Source organism: Nycticebus coucang, chromosome 12 (assembly GCF_027406575.1).
Source record: "Nycticebus coucang isolate mNycCou1 chromosome 12, mNycCou1.pri, whole genome shotgun sequence".
In the NCBI taxonomy this organism is placed as follows: Eukaryota; Metazoa; Chordata; class Mammalia; order Primates; family Lorisidae; genus Nycticebus; species Nycticebus coucang.
In genome coordinates this window covers 48,889,604-48,910,426 of record NC_069791.1, presented here as the reverse complement: position 1 = coordinate 48,910,426, position 20,823 = coordinate 48,889,604, and the positions used below count along the sequence as shown (strand labels likewise).

Genomic DNA, 20,823 nt, shown 5'->3' with positions numbered 1-20,823 from the left:
CATTCCTTCTGGAAGGATGTTTGGAGAATACTTAGAAATCTCAAAATAGACCTGCCATTCCATCCTATAATTCCTTTACTAGGTTTATACCCAGAAGTCCAAAAATCACAATATAACAAAGACATCTGTACCAGAATGTTTATTGCAGCCCAATTCATAATTGCTAAGTCATGGAAGAAGCCCAAGTGCCCATCGACCCAGGAATGGACTAGCAAATTGTAGTACATGTATACCATGGAATATTATGCAGCCTTAAGGAAAGGTGGAGACTTTACCTCTTTCATGTTTACATGGATGGAGCTGGAACATATTCTTCTTAGCCAAGTATCTCAGGAATGGAAGAAAAAGTATCCAATGTACTCAGCCCTACTATGAAGCTAATTTATAGCTTTCATATGAAGGCTATAACCCAACTAAAGCACAAGAATATGGGGAAAGGGCCAAGGGAGGGGAAGGGAGGTGCGAGGTTAGGGTGGAGGGAAAGTAATGAGTGGGGTCACATGTTCAGTGCATCTTAGAATGGGTACAGGTGAAACCTACTAAATGCAGAATACAAATGTCTACATACAATAACTAAGAAAATGCCATGAATGCTACATTGAACAGTTTGATGAGAATATTTCAGATTGTATATGAAACCAGCACATGTACCCCTTGATTGTATTAATGTACACAGCTGTGATCTAACAATAAAAAAAATAAAGAAATAAAAATAAAAATTTTTCATCAAAAACAAAACAGAAATAAGCCAAAAAATAGTGATGACCACATAATAAACCTTCTATCATGAAAAAAAAACAAAAAAACTTTACTTGATTTTTAGTTGTTTTTGTGCATTGTGCATATTTTTCTGCTTTTGAACATGGAATTTTTTGAACACCTTTTGTCAGAGACTATCCTTTCCCCATTGTGTATTCTTGGCCCTCTTCTCGAGAACCATTTAAAGTGTGGGTTTATTTTTGAGTTTTCTATTCCATTCCTTTGATCTGTACGTCTCTTTTAATGCCAGTACTATCCTGTTCTAATGACTATACCTTTGTAATAATATTTTGAAATCATGGAGTGTGATGCCTCTGGCTTTGTTCTTCTTTGTAAAGGTTGTTTGGATGTTTGGGGTCTTTTTTGGTTCCACGTTAGCTTTAGGGATTGTTTTTTCCTAATTCTGTATAAACTTCCATTGTGATTTTTATAAGGGTTGCTTTGAAACTTTCAATAAATTTGGGTAATATGGATATTTTAACAACATGAAATCTTCACAGAAGCATTTACATAGAAACAAAATTAAACAAGTGGAACCACACCATGTGGTCTGTACATCCATCCTTTTCTCTCGTGAAAATGTATTGTCTTTTCTCTGTGCTTGGGTTGCTGTCCTGGGATGCTAACCAATGAAATATGGTGCGATCCATCCCTCATGATTTCTCACTCTGAGATATGAAACACCTGCAGCTTCTACTCTCACCTACTTGGAATTTCTCCTTGTTGAAATTCAGCCAGAAAACTCTGAAACTAGGAAGGAAAAAATTGGTTATCAGTTTCCTGATTATTTCCTAAAGCAATTAATACAACTAGCACAGTAATCTTAGTTTAGGAGTTTATTACATAGAAATGATAAGATGGAATTTAAGGACATGGTTGAGGAAATAACAATACTAAGAAATTAAGCAGGTTATATAGATAACAGGAACTGCTAACTGGTAATAAATTTATTTTATTGACAGAATAAAGTTAAATTTTTTTCTGAATTCATATGTTGTACAAATTTTCTGCCAAAAAAATAAAGGTAATGGAACTGTGTAACTGTGTATTTGTTGTATATCCTCATTATGACTCAGTTTCTTGATCTGTGAAACGAGAAGTGGGATAGACAACTAGGCAATGTGTCTATACCAAAAAGTGCCTTCCAGGTATGAGAAAGAAAACATATTGCTCTTGTTCTCTTTCATATGATCGTTCCAGCCAGCACTGTCTTAACCTCAAGCATCCTTACATTCAAATCATATCATTTCATTGCCTATTTTGGTGGGTGCAACAAAATTGAAATAATATAATTTCAATTATCTTAACAATTTATTTCTTTATATTTCCTTATGATCAATGCCAATTACCAATTTATTAAATTGAATAAAACTACTGGTTTATCAGAGATAATTCTATTTATGAGCCACCAAATAAATGCATCGGTGTCTACTTATCAAAAAACATGTTGCCTGAATGTATGTCTTCTTAAATAGAGAACCATGGTAAATTTGGAAGGAAAAAGTATCAGTAAAATAATTGAGGCTGATTTGCCATCAAGTCATTCCCCTTTACATATCTATATCAATTCATTCTCATTCTAAACCAGCAGAAGAGTCAAAGAATAGGCAACACTCTGTGTGAATCTGTGAATCTGTTTATCAACGCATGTGTATTGCTATACAGTCTTGTTAAATATTTAAAGAAATTTTAAATTTTGCAGTATTGTGGAATTCTTATCTTTGTTAGAACATCATTCTATTACTCTGCCTGTTCCTCACCATATTACCCGAGTACCCCAGGAAATGTCTATGCCACCTTAAGGTCCTCATCTTTTAAATTAATGTATAAGGTTCATTTAAATATTAAGAATATTAACACACGATGTAAGATAGTTTTCAAACATAATTTCTAAATTGATCTTATTTTTTATTTTTAAAAATCAATGGTCTTTGTCAAAGTTAGAATTTGAAGCCATCACAAATTTCCAAACAGTATTTACTATAATCTTTACCTTAAAAAGACTTTCACAGTCTAAATTTAATTACTATATTTTAATCAAGGTTATACACAATTCATATCTCTCATTCAATTTTCATAATTTTTAATATGTTGGGCACATAGCATAATGTACACTTCTATAATCTTAATTGTGCAACCATATTTCATGCAACTAAGTGTCCTTTCTTACATTATTTGAACTATCATTTGAGTAAGAACTGGTACCAGAATTTCTTCTTCAGTAGGTCTCTGGTCTCGGGAGAGTCAAAGAATGACCCACAGAGCACAGATCAGATGTAAGATGGGATTTATTTTACAGAAAGGAATACAGAGAAAGCATTAGAGCTTCTGAAAGAGGGAAAAACTCAAGTCAGAAAAATTCTTCTCTCTCTGCCTGGGTTCTTTGTCTAGGGGTATATATAGTAGTATAGGTTCTTTGGTAACAAATGACTGGATACAGTCCCTTCCGCTGGGGTAACATGAATGAACGCATAAGGAATGGATACAGACCCTTCCACTAGGGGCAAGGTGAATGAACACATGCAGGAATGGATACAGTCCATTCATGAAATTGGCCGGAACTAGGAAACTTACATGAAATTGACCAAGGAAAGTAGGATCCTCTGAGCGGGGGAACCCTGTATCACTTCTAGGACCGTGCAATGCTCCCAGGGGAGTACTGCAGCCAGAGAAGGGCTCTCTAGGTTCAAGGGCGGTTCTGAGTAGCCATTGGCTGTATCGTGGTCTCCCTCAACTAACAGGGACCCACAAGTTTCCGCCCTGCTTGCCCTCTCTGCTGCACTTGGTTCTCCCCCTCGGCCTCCCCTCGTTGCTGCACCAACATCCCCAGGGTAGAGTTGCAGAAAGCGCAGCAGGTCCTCCTGGGTGAGTGGTGCTGACCAAGCTGGGGTGCACCCTCCCTGTATCAGAACCACCATGTTTATATTTTATAGATTTGTATTTCATTTTAAAACCTAAGGAAAAAAGTTATTACTCTCAAGACATAGCACTACTAGAAACATTTAAAAGGCCATAACTCAGATAAATATTAATCATTACTATTAATTTTCAAAAACTTTTGGCCACATTTACATCCAACTGAAGTCTAAATAACACTCCTAATTAATTTTTAGTTATTTGTTTGTTGTTTATTTATTTAGACTGAGTCTCACAGCAACATCAAATTCTTTTTAAAATTTTTTTTTATTTTTACACACACACACACACACACATATATATATATATATATTTTTTTTTTTTCTTTTTTCAGTTTTGGCTGGGGCCAGGCTGGAACCTGCCACCCCTAGTATATGGAGCTAGCACCCTACTTCTTGAGCCACAGGTGCCACCTGCAACATTAAATTCTTGGGCTCAAATGATCCTTTTACCTCAGCCTCCTAAGTTGATGGGACTACAAGATCCTTGGCTACCACCACACTTGGCTACTTTCTCTATTTTTAGTAGAGATGAGTTCTCGCTCTTGCTCAGACTAGTCATGAATAATGAAGGTAAGGCAATCCACCTGCCTCAACCTCCTAGAGTGCTAGAATTACTTACAGGCTTGAGAACTGTGCCCGCACCCTCATTAATTTTAATAAATTGATATTTAAGACATGAAATTCAAGTGTTGCCTTTTTATAACCATAAAAGTCCTCATTTTCCCCTAAATTTGGGGGTAATATAATATAATAAAAGAAGTATTTTAACAACAAAATTAAGGTGGGTTACCTGCATAACCAAGAGACCACAGGAGAATGTAAAATGGCACTGTCCGATACATTGCTCATGATGCCCTATGTCACATTATGGCTATGCATAATCAACTGTCAGAAATGTCTTACCAGAAGGTTTTCAAGCGGTTTGATGCAGTATATAATGAGTAGTAAGATAAATATCCCTAATTATCATTAAACTAATGTTGTTTGAACTATTTACTTGTGCACTGGCTCCCCATCTTTTACTTTTGCTTCCCTCTTTAATTCCCTTCCTTATTGAAAGATCAAATATGAGTTTAAAGAAAATGTCTTTCAAATATTAAACATCTGTTTGCAGTATAATGAGCTGAAATTATTCAATCAGTGACATTACCAGAACAATCATTTCTAGGATTTCTTGCCTATTCACATAGAACACCATGAATGTTCCATCAATTAGACAAACATACAGAAGATAATAAAAAAATCATAGTTTCGAATCACTGAGGCATAATTAATCCAAAAGAAAGAAGAAATTATCTAGGTACAAATGCTTTCTTTTGTCATGGTATGGGTTTAAGTTATTAGGTATAACTGTTATACTTACTCATTTTCACATAGAAAGTATAAGGGATGTGGTGGGAAATGAATAACAGTATAAGGTAATAATCATAACTTTGACCTCCATTTGCTCAGTGTTTAAAGGCAGACATGCTCTAAGCCCTTATGATAGTAAAGATAGATAGGAAATAGATATATGATTGATGAAACATCTATAGATAATAAATGATAGATAATAGATGAAAATAGATAACAGATGATAAGTACATAGACAAAAGATGACAGATAAGTACATAGGTGATACTGAAAGTATAAAGTTTCCTTAGAAAATCACATGCTGAAAGGTCTAAACTTGGAACTGTTCCCACTTAGTACCATTTTAGCCTCAATTTCTGACTAAGACTGATCCTTTTGATACAGGACAGGTTGCGTCCAGCCAGCTGAGCTGAGCTGAGCTGAGTTGAGCTGAGCTGGAGGACCTGCTGCCTTAGCCCTGATGGTGTTGGTGCAACAGAACCAGCAGGCTGTGGGGACGAGGGAGCATAGGAGGCTCCAGTAACCAGAGGGGCCAGACAACTGGTGGGGGGAGACACCAGCACCTTAGGTCTCCCTCCCCTTGCACTTCTGGCTGAATGGGGAACCCCACCTTTTCTAGGCCTGGTCAATTTCATGTAAGTTTCCTAGGCCTGAGTGAAAGGGATTGTAGCCTTTCATTAACTGAGTTCCTGCCCCATGCAGCTAAATGTAACAACTGAGTTGGCTAAAGGTAACTTTAGAGGACCCACTGAGGCTAAATGTAACAATTGAGTTCCTGTAAATAACCCCATGCAACTGTATATACCGCTGAGCAGAGATCCTGGGGAAAGACAGACAGAGGGAGCCAGAGAGCTCTTTCCCTCACCTGTGTTCCTTTGCCAGGAGCTTTGGCATTCTTGTATTTTTTTCCTTTTCTGTAAATAAAGCCTGTCGTGCCACTGATCTGTGGTCCGTGGATTCATTCTTCAAATCACCGGGACCAAGAACACGTGAAGACGAAATTCCGGTATCAATTTGGGAAGGACTGTGCATGTTCTATGTCCACTAATTTTTTTTTATTTCAAAATTGTGTCTACTCCCTGTAGTAATTAAAATAGCTTTTTCCCATTCCCCACTTTCTAACTGAGATTCCTCAGTCTTCAGTATTTTTTGAAAGTCACAGAGAAGACCCCTAAAGCTTTCTCCTTGTTTATTCACAATCAGCTTGTCCAGTCTCATAACCATTGTTCCTTGTCACCGTTGCCCACATGTCTCTGTGAAATGAAGGCAAACAGAACAGAGGTTAAGAGAATCACTGACTTGGACCCTCTTTTTGAAATTAAATTTTTCTAGTTTTAGTGAGTTAACCTTATACATAACCAAAAATAGATAAAGAAGAGATGATATTCATGTAGATACATTCATAGATACTCAAAAGCTAATGCTCACTACATAGCCTAGGGTTATAAAATTCTTGGTATTGTTTATCTCCAACAAATTGGTCTACCATGAAGTTTCCTTGGACAATTTGACTGTATGATAATTTCTTGACATTTATGAATTTTAAAAAATGTAATTGCCTTTCTTGACTCCATATACCAGTCAGGAAATAAATGTGCTGTGTGAGCCACAACTTTAGTTCTTCTTCTAGGAGAAAATGAGGAACAGTAAGGGGAGCTTGATGTATGGGTTAATGAAATAGGAGCAAATAAAACAGTTTGACTGGATAGGATATCAAAGTACAGGATATCAAAAGGCCTAGAGTTCACACCTAGGTTTCCAATACTATTCATTAAATATTACTTTGGTTAAACTAATGCAAGCACAAGTCCAATGTCCTTGTGTAATATTATAGCTAAACATCTAAGGGAGAACTAACATTTTACTGTTGCCTCAAATGTTTTTCAGGTGAATACTTTACTCACCTCCCAGCAGCCTGAAAACTGCTCTTTCCAGTTACAACAGCCTATTTTTGTTCATACACTTTATAACCTCAACGATATTATCTCCTTACCAAACTGTTAAAACTATTTAAAGTCTTGACCTATTTAAAGACACCACTGTGACCATATTGGTTTAAATGTCCCCTGACTAGAGGACGTGTTAGGTGACCAAAGGATCAACCCATACACAAGTCTATTTTCTTCTCATGTTGTTGCCCTAATACTTCCATACAGCTGAACATCTTGGGGGGAAAAAAGGAATCTAAACTTCCTTTCTCCATTTTCTCAATGCTTGCTTACTTCATGAGCCATTGCAATCTAACTTGGTTCTTTTACAGAGCAATTAAACTGTTAAAATCTAAGTCACTAATAATGTCTTTGCAGATAAATCTAATACACATTTTCTAGTCTTAGCCCTTGGCATTGTATTATTTATTATATTTCTAATAAGGTTAAAGGAAAAGAATCACCATCATGATAGAAGCTAGAGATAGGGTGCCTAACTATTGTTTAGGTTTCACATTATAGAAGAAAGAAATCAATCTGCATGAAAAAAAGTAATAAAATCTTTACTGAGAGAGGCAAAGGAGAAATACAAAGTGCTGGTAGGGCACACATTCCTTGCTCTTTTTCTGTGGCTCAGCTATATCATTACCTTTGTAATTTACTTATTTAAACTTTCCTTCAAAGGCCAGGTGCAGTGGCTCACAACCGTAATCCAGCACTCTATGAGGCCGAGGCAGGTGGATTGCTTGAGCTCAGGAATTCAAGACCAGCCCGAGGAAGAGGGAGAGACCTGGTCTCCACTAAAAATAGAAAAACTAGCTGGGCATAGTGGTACATGCCTGTAGTCCCAGCTACTTGGCAAGCTGAGCCAAGAATATTGCTCAAGGCCAAGAGTTTCAGGTTGTTATGAGCTATAATGCAATGGCACTCTAGTCAGGGGCAACAGAGTGAGATTCTGTCTCAAAAATAAAAAAATAAAATTTCCTGTCAGTATATTTAATATATAAGAATCAATACATTTTCAAATGTTTCCCCATTTTACCCAATCTAGATAAAATCTCGTTTCTGTTATTTATTATCAATAAAGATGGTCTTACTTGTAAAACAGGTAAAAGGAAAGGTATATAGTAAAGAAAGAAAAGTGAGGCTAATGTGATATGTACACATAGCATACACTTCAATAAACAAAGTTTCTACATTGCATTATCATCAATTATAATAAGAATATTTTTTAGAGTTATGGAGAGCTTCACTGTTTACAAGGAACTTTTTTCCTGCTCCATAAAAAAACAATGCTGAATAACTTTCAAGCTCTTACACCTACTGTGGCATTTGAAGAGCACTCTTCTGAATGCTTCAAACATGGGGTGTTATTTAATCCTCAAACAGCTGAGAATCATAGCTATTATCATCCTAAACTTAGAAAAAAAAATCCATAAAGGAGACTAAGACTAGAGGACCAGAGTAGTAGAGAGGAAAAAAAGAAAATGAAAAAGAAAGAACAAAACGGTTGAATCCTGTAGAATATGAAGGTCCAAAGATAATAATAATAATTATAAAGAAGAATGGAACAGTATATAATAAAATCCTGTTGATAGAGCATAAAACATAAGGCATGAAATAAATTGGATTTATGAATCAAACTTATTGCTACAGCGCAGAGGCACTGAAAAAGTGCATAACTGAATGGTGGTGGTGGTGCCAGGCCTCCATGGCTCAACTGCAGTCTGCATGGCGGGCTGGGACCTTGAGATTCTCTCCTTTATCCCTTCTCCTTTATCTCTACCCCAGGTACCTTCTGAACTTGGCCAGTGGAACTCCCCATTTCTGCGTCCTTCACTCTGAGTGTCTCCTGTTAGTAGGAATAACATGATATTGTGTTATAATTGATAATATCATATTGTGAAGATTTACAATGCTCTTTCCAAGAGGGCATAGGTAGGCATCGATTCATGCAGTTTTTGACCCTCACCTAGAGAGCAGCCTAGGTGAGCTTCTTCTAGTTTGCCATTTTAATGCCTAGCTCCAGTTTTCTTTTCTTATGTCTTCTAATTGCCCCTTGATAGGTAAATGTACTTGAGCAAAGAATCCATACACTGATTATATACTTAATTCACTTTCCCATCATTATTAAGAACATTGTTATTTGGTTCCACTTTTATCCTCTTATTTGAGATTGCTTTTGTTTAAAACACTAATAATGTATTTGTTATTCATTCATTCATTCACTATGGATTGTTCTCTAATTGCTCCCTAGTGCTTCTTAGCTCCAAGGCATTAGGGAACCTTTGTGTCTTCACGTCATTTTAGATGACATTTGACCTATTGACACAGGTACAGTAGAAAGAACTTGGGTGTAGTAGGTAAGAGACCAGGTGTGAGGTCAAATACCTTCTATTACACTTCTTATTTATTTCTGCAAGTTGTTCTACATCTGTGAGTCATAATTTCCCAATTCATAAGATTAGGATGATAATAGCTGTTACAGCTATTTGAGGATTAACTAGGACCACATATTTGAAGCAGTCATAAGATATTTGCAACTCAAATGTTTATTGCAGCACAATAATTGCAATAATAATTGCAATAACAATTGCAGAGATGGGAAATCAACCTAAGGGCCCATCAATTCACAAGTAAATAAAGAAAATGTGCTATATAACCATCATGAAATACTATTCAGTCATAAAAAGGAATGAAAAGTATTGTTTGCAGCAAGGTGCATGAAATTGAAGGCCACTATCCTAAATACAGTATCTCAGCAATGGAAAACCTAACACCATATGTTTTCACCCCTAAGTGGGAGCTAAATGATGGTTGGGCACAGACACAAAGAGATATAAAGGACATGGAAAATCAAAAAGGGGGAGGGATAAAAGATGAAAATTTACCTGTTGGGTACAAAGAGCATGATTCTAGTGTTGGCACACCAAAAGCTTGTATTATATTAATATAAGATATTCATGTAACAAAAACACTTGTACTCTCCTAATATTTTGAAATTTAAAAAGAAGAAATATATAAAATAGTGGTAAGAATTTCATTGCAATATCCACATATTATTTTTATTATTACCTAGTATATTTTTATATCCATCTTATTTTTAACAGCCTTTCAAGTTAGTCATTGTTATTGTCATTTTATATAAATGATACTTAGGAAATCTATACATCATTTTTAAAAACTATTAAAAATTTCCAGCTATTTTAACAGGGTATTCTGGTGCCACTATGTTATAAAACCCAGAAAATATCAACATTTTTAATTGGTTAAAGTAGTCCATCAATGAACAAATGAGTTAACAAAATGTGCAATATACAAACAACAGAATATTATTTGGCCATAAAAAGAAAGAAGTTCTATAACAGAATTGAATCTTGAAAACATTATGGTAAGAGAAAGAAGCTATATTGTATGATATAGACCACATATTGTATGATTCTACTCATGTGACATAAGTCCAAAATAGGGGAATTTAGAGACAGAAAGTAGACAATAGCTTAGGGTTAGGGTTAGGGATACCATTTGCTAAGAGGGTGATAGTAAAGAATTTAGGCTTCCTTTTTGAAGTGAGGAAAATGTTCTAAAATCGCTTATTGTAGTGGTTGGGCATAATTGTGAATACACTAAAAAATTATTCACATTAATGGGTAAAATGTACAGTGTGTGAATTATATCTTAATAAAGTTGTTTTAAAAATATAAAAAAGAAGACACAAGTTTAAGAATATTGAGGGATGGGAGGCGCCTGTGGCTCAAAGGAGTAGGGCGCCGGCCCCATATGCCGGAGGTGGCGGGTTCAAACTCAGCCCCGGCCAAAACAAACTGCAAAAAAACCCCCAGAATATTGAGGGAGATATATGGACATAATTATGTCTTAAAGGCAATATATTTCAAAAGGAAGTGGTTTCCAGTGAAGGAGGTAATTAATAGAATAAAAACTTGAAATAATTTAGGGGTAGGGAAGAATAGATCCAGAGCATTTGGATAGATAGGTAGCCTTTATAGGGAATTATCTATCTTTTTCGCTAAAACAGGCAGCAAGGGATTAAAAATGTAAATGAACTGAATGTGTTTAAATCTACTAGGAAGACTTTTTCAAGCAACTTGAAAAATAGATGACTTCTGAGATTTGTCTTAATTTTATTTTTGATTGCTTCTTGTTAGTATTAATATGCCTTTGTATTTTTGCCAATCTTTGTACATTATATGTTACACATTTGTTACATTATTTCTCATTGTATTTGTTCTGAAGGTTTCCATTTTGTCCCAATTTCAAATGAATAAATCCATTTTTTAAATTTAAGAAAGACCCTATAAGACTAAGTATTCATGATATGTGATATATTTACTACATCAATTATATAATTGTCACAAAATCAACTAGGTTCTGAAGTCTTCTGAACTACCCTGATATTTTCCCTTTAATCCTATACCTTATCTCTTTCCATCACAAAGTCATTTCTCAGTTTCTACCACAGGGAAAGAAAAGTAGCAATTTACATGACATAACAATAGCAGCCAAGGCAGGCAGGTCACGAATCCGGAATAGTACTGAGGTGACTTTTTATCAAGCTGCTGCTTCTGCATTTGTGGCACAGACAGGCTTCTCACACATGCACGAGTAGGATGTTGTGCAGTCATTAGTATCCACGGTGTCTGCGTTTATATACACACATTTCCCCTGGAAATCCACATTTGGTTCTGGTAAACCCCTAAGAAAGTTAGAAAACAAAAGTCACTGCTCATATTCAATGTATTCAAGTAAAACATTACTTAAGAACTTAACTATGTAAAATGCATTGAACCAGGAGCTGTGGAGAACATAAAGGTGTTAGGACACTCTCCTTCTCTTCAAAAAATTTATACATTTAAAATATGATACTTGTATCATACTCATACATGATAAGTAATCATATAAGTAATAATATAAAATGTGATAAAAGAGAGTTATAAATGAGAAAAACGTATACCTATACGGAGGGGAAGAGAACAATCTGACTGTAAAATTACAGCAATAACATGAAACATGGGACATATGACTTGGATATAAAGTCATGTGTAAGTACAGATCAGCATCATAGAAACCGTTCAACTAAGCATGGATAGCTATAGTTCGGAGAGAATATTGCATGTGTAAAGACTTGTACAAGGTTAGAAGTCTAGGAGAATTATCAAATAATGAAATTCTAGTAAGCAAAACAATTACCATGAAAGTTAGAACAGACTCACAATTTGATGCAATAATATAGGCTAAGTCTAAGAGAAAACCCAAGTATGTTTATACTTAAAATATTTACACAAATTATGAAATATTTAAATTATATATTAAATGGCTTAAATTTAAATATTAAATTTGTATATGATAAATATAACATTAAAATCAGTGATCAAAGAATAATTATTTATGCAAAACTCTGGTAATCAATTAACTAATTGAAATATATATAGAGAGAGAATTATAAGTATATGTGAACACACACATGTACATGCTTCAGCTTATATTCCAAAATAAATTTTAAATGAATAAAGACAATTTCAGTCTGCTTAAATGTTAAGCATTTGTTCACATAATAAAAACAAATAAAATTCAAAGGCAAATTAGTAAAGAAGAAGAAAGTAATAAGACATGCCTGAAAGAAAGGTTATAAACTTAACATATAAGAAACTCACACCAAGAAGTAAAAGATAAATTAGATAAAATAAGCAAAAAAATTCATAGAAGTTATAGGAAAATCAGCCTCAGTAAATATCAAAAGAATATAACTTAAAAGAAGAAAATAAAAATGACCAGCTATCAAAATTATCAAAATTTTAAAATATAATCTTACATTAGCATTTAAAGATGAAATAGTTTGCTAGTGTGTTTTTTTGTCATTATTGTCTAAATTAGTGTTTCTTTAGGGTAATCTAATAATATGTATTTTAAACCCTAAAAAAGGCTCAAACTCTTTGATGAATTCTGTATTTCTTCCCAATAAATCCCAAAACTCATATATAATCATTTCCCCATATTATATTTATTACCAAAAGTTGCAATCAATCAAATCACCTAATGATAGTCATATTTGCTCAAATTATGAAATACACAAACGATTTCATACTTTATAAAATTGACAGCTTAATAGGAAATAATACAACAAAAAATAAAATGGACTAAGTTCCGTTCCCAGGAATCTTTTCTATTCCCTCCAGCTCTTTAAGCAAAAGATACTGAGAAAGAAATAAGGAATTGGATTATGTACTAGAAACTTACAGGCTGGGAGATGGAGAGGAGCCATCCTCCCACTTCCATTCGTTATTGTCTTTCTTATAATACAGGCCAATCCAAGTCCGCCTTACTAAGAGTAACTTCGTGATATTCTGCATGAAAACAAAAAGCACAAAAGTTATTCTTTAATAATAAAAGTATGTAAAGAAATGAAAAATATGGAATTTATTTGGAAGAAGAATCACAATAATAATGCAGTATGTATTTATCCACTAATAAGTAAAATATAAAAAAAAGTTAGTACTGTAACATTTGTGCCTTTTTCAAAGCATAAATTAAATGCAAAGAAGAGCACCCTACATCACAATATAAATTCCTTCTCTCAACTCATGTTACCATTTATCCAACTCTGTACCTAGGCTTTGAGCTTGAGGTACATCAATAAGCAAAATAATAAAAATCCCTACTTCAAGGAGATTTGGGGCAAATACAAATAAATGACATACCTAGAAATTGTATGGTGTGCAAGAAGGTAACATGTGCTATTAAAATATTAGAGCAGAGTAAAAGGACAGAGAGCCCATAGGAGGGTGCCTGGTGGGGACACTGATAACACAGGTTGAAATTCTAACAAGAGATTTCAGGGCAAGTCTCATGGAAGGGGTGACAACTTGATGGAGGTGTAGTAGTTAGCAATGGTTATACCTGAGAGAACATTGAATGCAGAATAAACAGAGAATGCAAAGGTCCTACAGTGAAGGCATGTCCAGTGTGCTGAGAAAAAGAAAGCTGTACTCAAGTAAAAAGACATGAAATCAACCTAAGTGCCTACAAACCAATGAGTGGAAAAGAAAATGTGATACACACACACACACACACACACACACACACCAGAAAGTACTTAGCCATAATAAGGAATGAAACGTCTTTTGCAGATACTTGGATGGAACTGGAGGCCATTATCCTAAGTCAAATATCTCAGGAATGGAAACACAGATAACCCATAGTTTCACTTGTAAATGGGAGCTAAATGAAAGCTATTTGTGGTCTAAAGATCTGTAACAGACATTGAAATTCAGAATGAGTGAGGCTAGGAAATTGAGGGATAAAAATCTACCAATCAAGTGCGATGTACACTATTCTGGTGACGAGCATAATGAAAGCCCTGAATTCAGAATGATACAACTCATCCATGTAAAAATAAAAAAAGAAAACCTCTTGTTCCCCCTAAAGTTTGTGAAACTCAGAAAAAATAAAGTAGTGTTGAAGTAGGGGACACCAAGGAAAGATTAGTAAAAAGAGTACAAAGACAGCGTCCCCTTCCCTTGTTTTAAAGCTACAGCTGAGTCCCTCCTGTGACAGGTTCCTACTCTGTATTCATATCTTCAAAGAAAGAATGAAATTCAACCTCACCACCAAGCTGCTCCTTTCTGTCTTAAAAAATGATGACTTCAAAGAAACACAAAGGTCAGAACAGTTCAACCAAGGAACTGTTTTCACGGTTTGGTAGTAGCAGTGGCCCATGTATTGTACCCAGTTGTTCAGAGGAGGTCCACACCTATCTCCTAGGAAAGAACACGTAACTCAGTGCCCACAATGGAGACCTCATTGCTTCATACCTTTCCCTCTTATTTTTATTTATTTATTTAGAGACAGAAGTCTCACTTTGTCGCCCTTAGTAGAATACTGTGGTGTCACAGCTCACAGCAACCTCCAGCTCTTGGGCTTAAGAGATTCTCTTGCCTCCACCTCTTGAGTAGCTGGGACCACAAGCACCCGCCACAACATCTGGCTATTATTTGTTGCAGTTTGGCTGGGGCCAGGTTTGAACCTGCCACCCTCAGTATATGGGGCCAGTGCCCTACTCACTGAACCACAGGCGCAGCCCTACCTTTCCCTCTTAAAAGAATGAGTCTGGTATTAAGAATTCTGCTTCTGAGCCAGGCACAATGGCTTGAGTCTGTAATCCTAGCACTCTGGGAGGCGTAGGCCAGTGAATTGCTTGAGCTCAGGAGTGGGAAACCAGCTTGAGCAAGAATGAGACCCTGTCTCTAAAAATGGCCTGGCATTGTGGCAGATGCGTGTAGTTCCAGCTACTTGGGAGGCTGAAGCAAGAGCATCCCTTGAGCCCAAGAGTTTGAGGTTGCTGTGAGCTGTGACACCGCAGCACTCTACCGAGGATGACAAACTGAGACTACTTCAAAAACATAAATAAATAAATAAAAATAAAAAATAAGAATTCTACTTCCGTGCTCCCTTGAATTCCCAGTTCAGAATTCTATCAAATTACCCTGTGGGGCCTTAAGGTCTTGTAGAGCCTCCATAACACGAACATTCTGGTTTTGGAGCCACTGAAGGGTTTCTATATGGAAAAACAAGACTTAATATTAAATGAGAATACACATTGCACCTGTTTATTTATTTATTTTTTTGGAGGGTACTATTTGAGAAAGCACAAAATGGTAGTGATTAAAAGCCTAAATATATCAGTAATTTGAATCTAGTCCTTTTCCCGACTGAACTAGTATCTCTGGCTGAAACAATCAATTATACACAATCCCTGCCTTAATGGTGGTTCTGTTTTACAATGGGGAGAAAGTGATATGCCTTCAGTAGAAAACGTATTTTGAATTCTGAGTTTTTATCTTTCCTTGGGCTAGTGATGATCGTACTAAACTCTCTCACCATATTTGGCCACAGGCATGGCATCAGCTCCCAGTCAGCCATGTGACCACAAGGGTAAAAATCCAGTAATGTACAGTGCACTGTGTTACCAAATGATTTTTGCCCAACTATGGTCTAATGTAAATGTTCTGAGCATACTGAAGTGGTCCATGTATTGTACCCAGTAGTTCAGAAGAGGTCCCATAAGCTAGATTGTATTAAATGCATTTTGCTAGGTTCAGTAAGCTAGGTTGTAGTAAATGCATTTTTTATTTACAGTACTTTCAACTTACAATGGGTTTATTGGACCCCTTCTGAAGTCAAGAAGCATCTGCATGTAGAAACTTCGCTTTCAACATAACCAACCACTAAAGAGCTCTGAATGGTTGATTTAATTATTCACCATAGGCTCGGTAACTTGCAAGCAAAAAAAAAAAAAATTAAAAAGAAGAAGACTGAGGGCAGCACGTCACCCTGGAATCCTAGCACTTGAGGAGGCTGGGGTGGATGGATGACTTGAGCTCATGAGTTTGAGACCAGTTTGAGCAAGAGTGAGACTCCCGGTCTCTACTAGAAAAAGAAAAACTAGCGGGGCATGGCTGCAAACACCTGTAGTCCCAGCCATTCAGGAGGCTGAGGCAAGAGGATTCCTTGAGGCCATAAGTTTGAGCTTGCTGTGAGTTACAATGCCACGCACTCTACCCAAGGCAACAGAGTGAAACTATCTCAAAACAAAAATAGGAAAAGAGAAAAAACACATGCACATCTTAATATAAAGCCTTTCTAAAATATTCATCTTGAACATACACTATTTTCACACTATAATTGAATGGGTGAATTGGCACAAAATAAGCTTTGTTTACTTGAGGATTATTAACTCCTCTTCTTAAAGAATAACTTAGAAACAACCAGAACACCATTACTTATATATGTAAGTTCTATTTCTGTGCTCCCTGCATACTTTGACATTTGGGGTGGTTTTTGGTTTCTGTATTTATAAGCCCCTTTGAACGTAGAGTTCACGCTGTATTTTTTCATTGTTCTCTAGCCTACAGGCTGGCATATAATGTGAATATATGCGTGAATGAGCACAGGAGACTGTGTATGACAGACGGTAGAGTCATTCCATTCCAGAAGCTGACGTGAGGAGCTACAAGACACAAAAGCCTTCAAAGCCACTGTGCTGCTGCAGGAGAGTCCTCCCTGTGCATTACACAACCGTGCATTTTAGGGCTGCAACAAGGAAAACCATCTAGCATGCACTGGGGATGGCTTGTTTCAGCTCTAACATTACCTTTATTTTGGTCAAGAACTTTTTCAACCTGTAAAAAGTTTTCTGCTTTGTTTTGGAAAAACTCAATCCATCGCTTAAGGTCATTCCTCTTGCTCTCCGATGCCTGAACGCTTTGAAAATCTAAGAGCAAGAATTTAAAACATGTATAAAACACATGCTCAATTATGAAACTGTAAGTAGTTTATTAGAATGTTACGTTTAATTTTTATAGCATACTTAACAATATTTTTTGAAACTGTAAAAAGATATTTCAATTCACAGTACTCCCCCTTTCCAGAGGAGGATATATCCCAAGACCCCTCGTATACACCATGTTTTTTCCTGTATGGTAATGGATGGGTGCGTAGACAGCATGGAAACATGCACAGAGAGATGATGTGTATCCAATGGGATAGAATGAGATTTCATCAGACCACTCAGAATGGCACACAATGTAAGTTTTCTAAATTATTTCTAAGATTTTCCATTTTAGAGTGCAGCAGACCACTGGTAACTGAAACCACAAAGCAAAACTATGGATAGAGGGTAAATACTATACCCATTTTTACTCCTAAAATCTGTCTAAAACTTAAATTTCATCTCAATTTGCTATAAAACTGAATGTGTATGTTTATATTAATAGAATAATGGTTCAACTCAATTACGACAGAAAACAGCAGTAAAAACAAGTCCTCGGATAAATTTCATGGCACCATGATTGGTTAACTTAATGTGTACAATTTCACTTCCTAATCAAAATTTTAAAATTTTGAGTTTCAAAATAATGTTATCACTAAGAAACTTCTATTTTTAAATAAAATTTTAATAATGCAAAAATGTTCTATTGATTTAATTTAAACAATTGGACACATTGGGCAATTTGAACAAAGATTTTAAAGGTATTTTCTAAATTCAAAACAAAGACAGTTGAAAATTCATTAAGGTAAATTTCTTAACAAGTTATAATTTTATGCTCTTTTTTTCAGTATCTTTTCAGAAATTGCAATAATATCATCTCCTTTGATACATTGTATAGTTATTGAGAGCTCACAAGTTCAAGTTCATCCATATAGAAAACTGTGATGTTTTTAGTTATTTTTTCCTTTTCTCTGTTCAATAAATAAGACCTTTATGAAAAAAAGTTATTTGCAGTAGGTTTAAAGAAATACAAAATCTGACAATGAATCTATCTCCTCCCCCCACGCCATAATTGGGAGGACTTACACTGATAAGCAAAGAATCCACAGAACATCAAGAGCAGCAAGCTGAAGATCCCCAGGATCACAGACATTGCTCCATGTAGAGAACAGGAGTGGGAGGAAGCTAAGAAACAAAGAAATGATATCAAAAACAACGTAAGCTCCTGTTATTTACAAGAGTAATATCATTATCTTCCATTTTATATTGTTCTCAAAAGTTTCTGAATTTTCTAGACATTAATATCCAGTATGTGAATTACTATGAACTATTAGGCTGAAAGAGAAAATCAGAACTGTCTTAAGAGGATGTGTACAAAAAAGTTAACATAGCCATCCTGACTGCTCTTCTGAAAGACCTGCTTATGAGCTTGGCCTTGGCTGGCATCTGGAAACTCAGATTTGGAGAAGGTTCCCACCACTATTAACGGGGAAGAGTTCTCACTCTGCCTACATGCTTTGTACAAACAATATAGTTTATGTCGAATACCTGCTTTCCTCTGGAAGACGGAATTATTATACCCCAGGCTTCTGCCTGCCTATGGAATCAGGGCCTGGTAAAGACACGACCTGATCAGCCTCTAATGAGTTTCCTCAATGGGCAATATTTCACAATTGTGATTAAAAGACAATTTGATGATCAACAGATATCAGATATTTAAGTGGGAAATATCTGGACATATTTGGTGTCATAACTGAGGAGCAGGAGCTACTGGCATCTAGTGGGTAGAGGGTGGTGGTGCCCATAAACATCCTACAATCACCGGGAAGTTTCCCACAGCAAAGGATTATCCAGCCAGGAATGTCAGTAGTGCTGAAGAAATCCTGCTCTAACTCACTGGTGTTAAGTTTATCATCAAAAGGAGACAAACAAATAGTAGTGTTTTCCCTGGTTGTTTTTTGTTTGTTTTTTACAAACTTGCTGAATTTTAAACTTTAATTGCCTTGTTTAAGACTTTTTAGTTTCATATAAGGAAACAAGTCCCACATTGGGCAAATAAATTCTTCATGGTCTTTAAATATACTCCTTAACATATATATATATATTTTTTTTCCCAAACATCTATGAGAGCACATAAGCCTTTGTTATGTCTATATGCATTTCAAAATATTTCAATGTCTATATTTGAAATTTATATATTTGTGTAAATATAAAAATTACAAATAGCAACAACTAGGTAATAGTAGAATCAGGGGAAAATGTGCCTTAATATTAACAAAGAGAGAATATGAATGAATAAAATCTGATACACACACACACACACACACACATATACACACTTTACCCTTGACATTGGTGTTTTCAGGAATCGGTTCCCACTCATCCTCTAAAGGAGGAGGAAGAGAATGGTCAGGTGCTGGTACCATCTCCACAATAGGGATCGTCTCTGTGTCGTCTGTAATTTCTTTAAGCACATAAAATGTAGCATTAATGTGTAACTTCAATAAAACAAACAAGATTAAAATTTTATTTAAGGGATTTATTCTATTTTCAAAGATCACTGTAAGTACAAATATAATATTAGTAGAAAAGTCACAAAATACAAATATATCACATTTCAGCCCAATAGCTCTTTTAAAACTTAATTAAATGATTGCTTATACTTTTTATCCAGTCTAAAACAGATACTTTTTTCTGTTAATTATGTTTGAAAGCACTCTTTCTCATATTTCTGTGAAAATATAAGACATTAGACCCCTGTTATAGTCAAGCAAAATAACTAAAATGTTTGCTTTCAGTAAAATGACAAAGAATATTTAGGTTAAAAAATATATATACCTGGAGGTTGTTCACAGTCTAAAGCAGTTGACATTATGGAGATTTTTTTTTTTATTTCTTTGTCTGCAAGAAGGAGAAGAGTCCACAAGGATGCTGGCAGGTGAATGAAGCGTTATTTCACCCCTATCCTCCTAGAGTACTAAGTACAGAGCTAGTCTATGTTGAGGCAGCCACTTAAGGCTGTATAATATGAACTTGCTTTGTAAAAACCACAGACGAAATTGGCTGCTGTGACTCACAGCTATAATCCCAGCACTGGGAGGCTGAGGCAGAAGGATCCCTTGAACTGAGGATTTTGAGACCAGCCTGAGTAAGAGTGAGACCCCTTCCCTACTAAAACTAGAAAAATAAGCAGGGCATTGTGGCAGATACCTATAGTCACAGACACTTGGGAGGCTGAGGCAGGAGGATAGCTTGAAACCAGGAGTTGAGATTGTTGCAAGCTAGGGTGAAATCATGGCACTCTAGACTGGGCAACAGAGTGAGACTCTCTCAAAAACAAAACTAAACAAAACAAACAAAAGCAACACAGAGGAAATGTGAATTGGTAACTCAAATATATATTAATAGACTTTCAAAAATAAAAACTGTCCTTATTTTATTAAGTTTTGTACAACAAGCCTTTGACTAGCACCTATTTTATACAAAGTGTACTCTATCTCTCTGGAAATAAGAACCTTAATTAGAAAAATCCCTTGTGGTCAAAAAAAATTATAATTAAGTCATTTAGAGTAACAATTTC

General features: G+C 35.6%; 1 protein-coding gene across 1 annotated transcript; it reads right to left on the bottom strand.

Annotated features, from left to right (window-relative positions):
- Positions 1 to 9,896: 9,896 nt before the first annotated feature.
- On the bottom strand, positions 9,897 to 20,202 carry LOC128562112 (C-type lectin domain family 9 member A-like). The gene is made up of 8 exons (XM_053556729.1): positions 20,082 to 20,202; positions 19,588 to 19,707; positions 18,330 to 18,428; positions 17,127 to 17,246; positions 15,459 to 15,530; positions 14,582 to 14,733; positions 13,214 to 13,320; positions 9,897 to 11,672 (listed from the first exon to the last, which is right to left on the bottom strand). The coding sequence occupies exons 1-8, from the start codon at positions 20,113 to 20,115 to the stop codon at positions 11,528 to 11,530; spliced, it is 849 nt and encodes a 282-aa protein (XP_053412704.1). The 5' UTR covers positions 20,116 to 20,202; the 3' UTR covers positions 9,897 to 11,527.
- Between the last annotated feature and the right edge of the window lie 621 nt (positions 20,203 to 20,823).

Excerpts from the sequence above, each read along its gene's own strand:
- LOC128562112 (XM_053556729.1), bottom strand. The coding sequence starts at position 20,115 with ATGTCAACTGCTTTAGACTGTGAACAACCTCCAG. Across the intron at positions 15,531-17,126 it reads AGTTCTTGACCAAAATAAAG|AAACCCTTCAGTGGCTCCAA; the intron begins GTAATGTTAGAG and ends TTTTCCATATAG. Across the intron at positions 13,321-14,581 it reads CAGAAAGGAGCAGCTTGGTG|AATATCACGAAGTTACTCTT; the intron begins GTGAGGTTGAAT and ends GTTTTCATGCAG.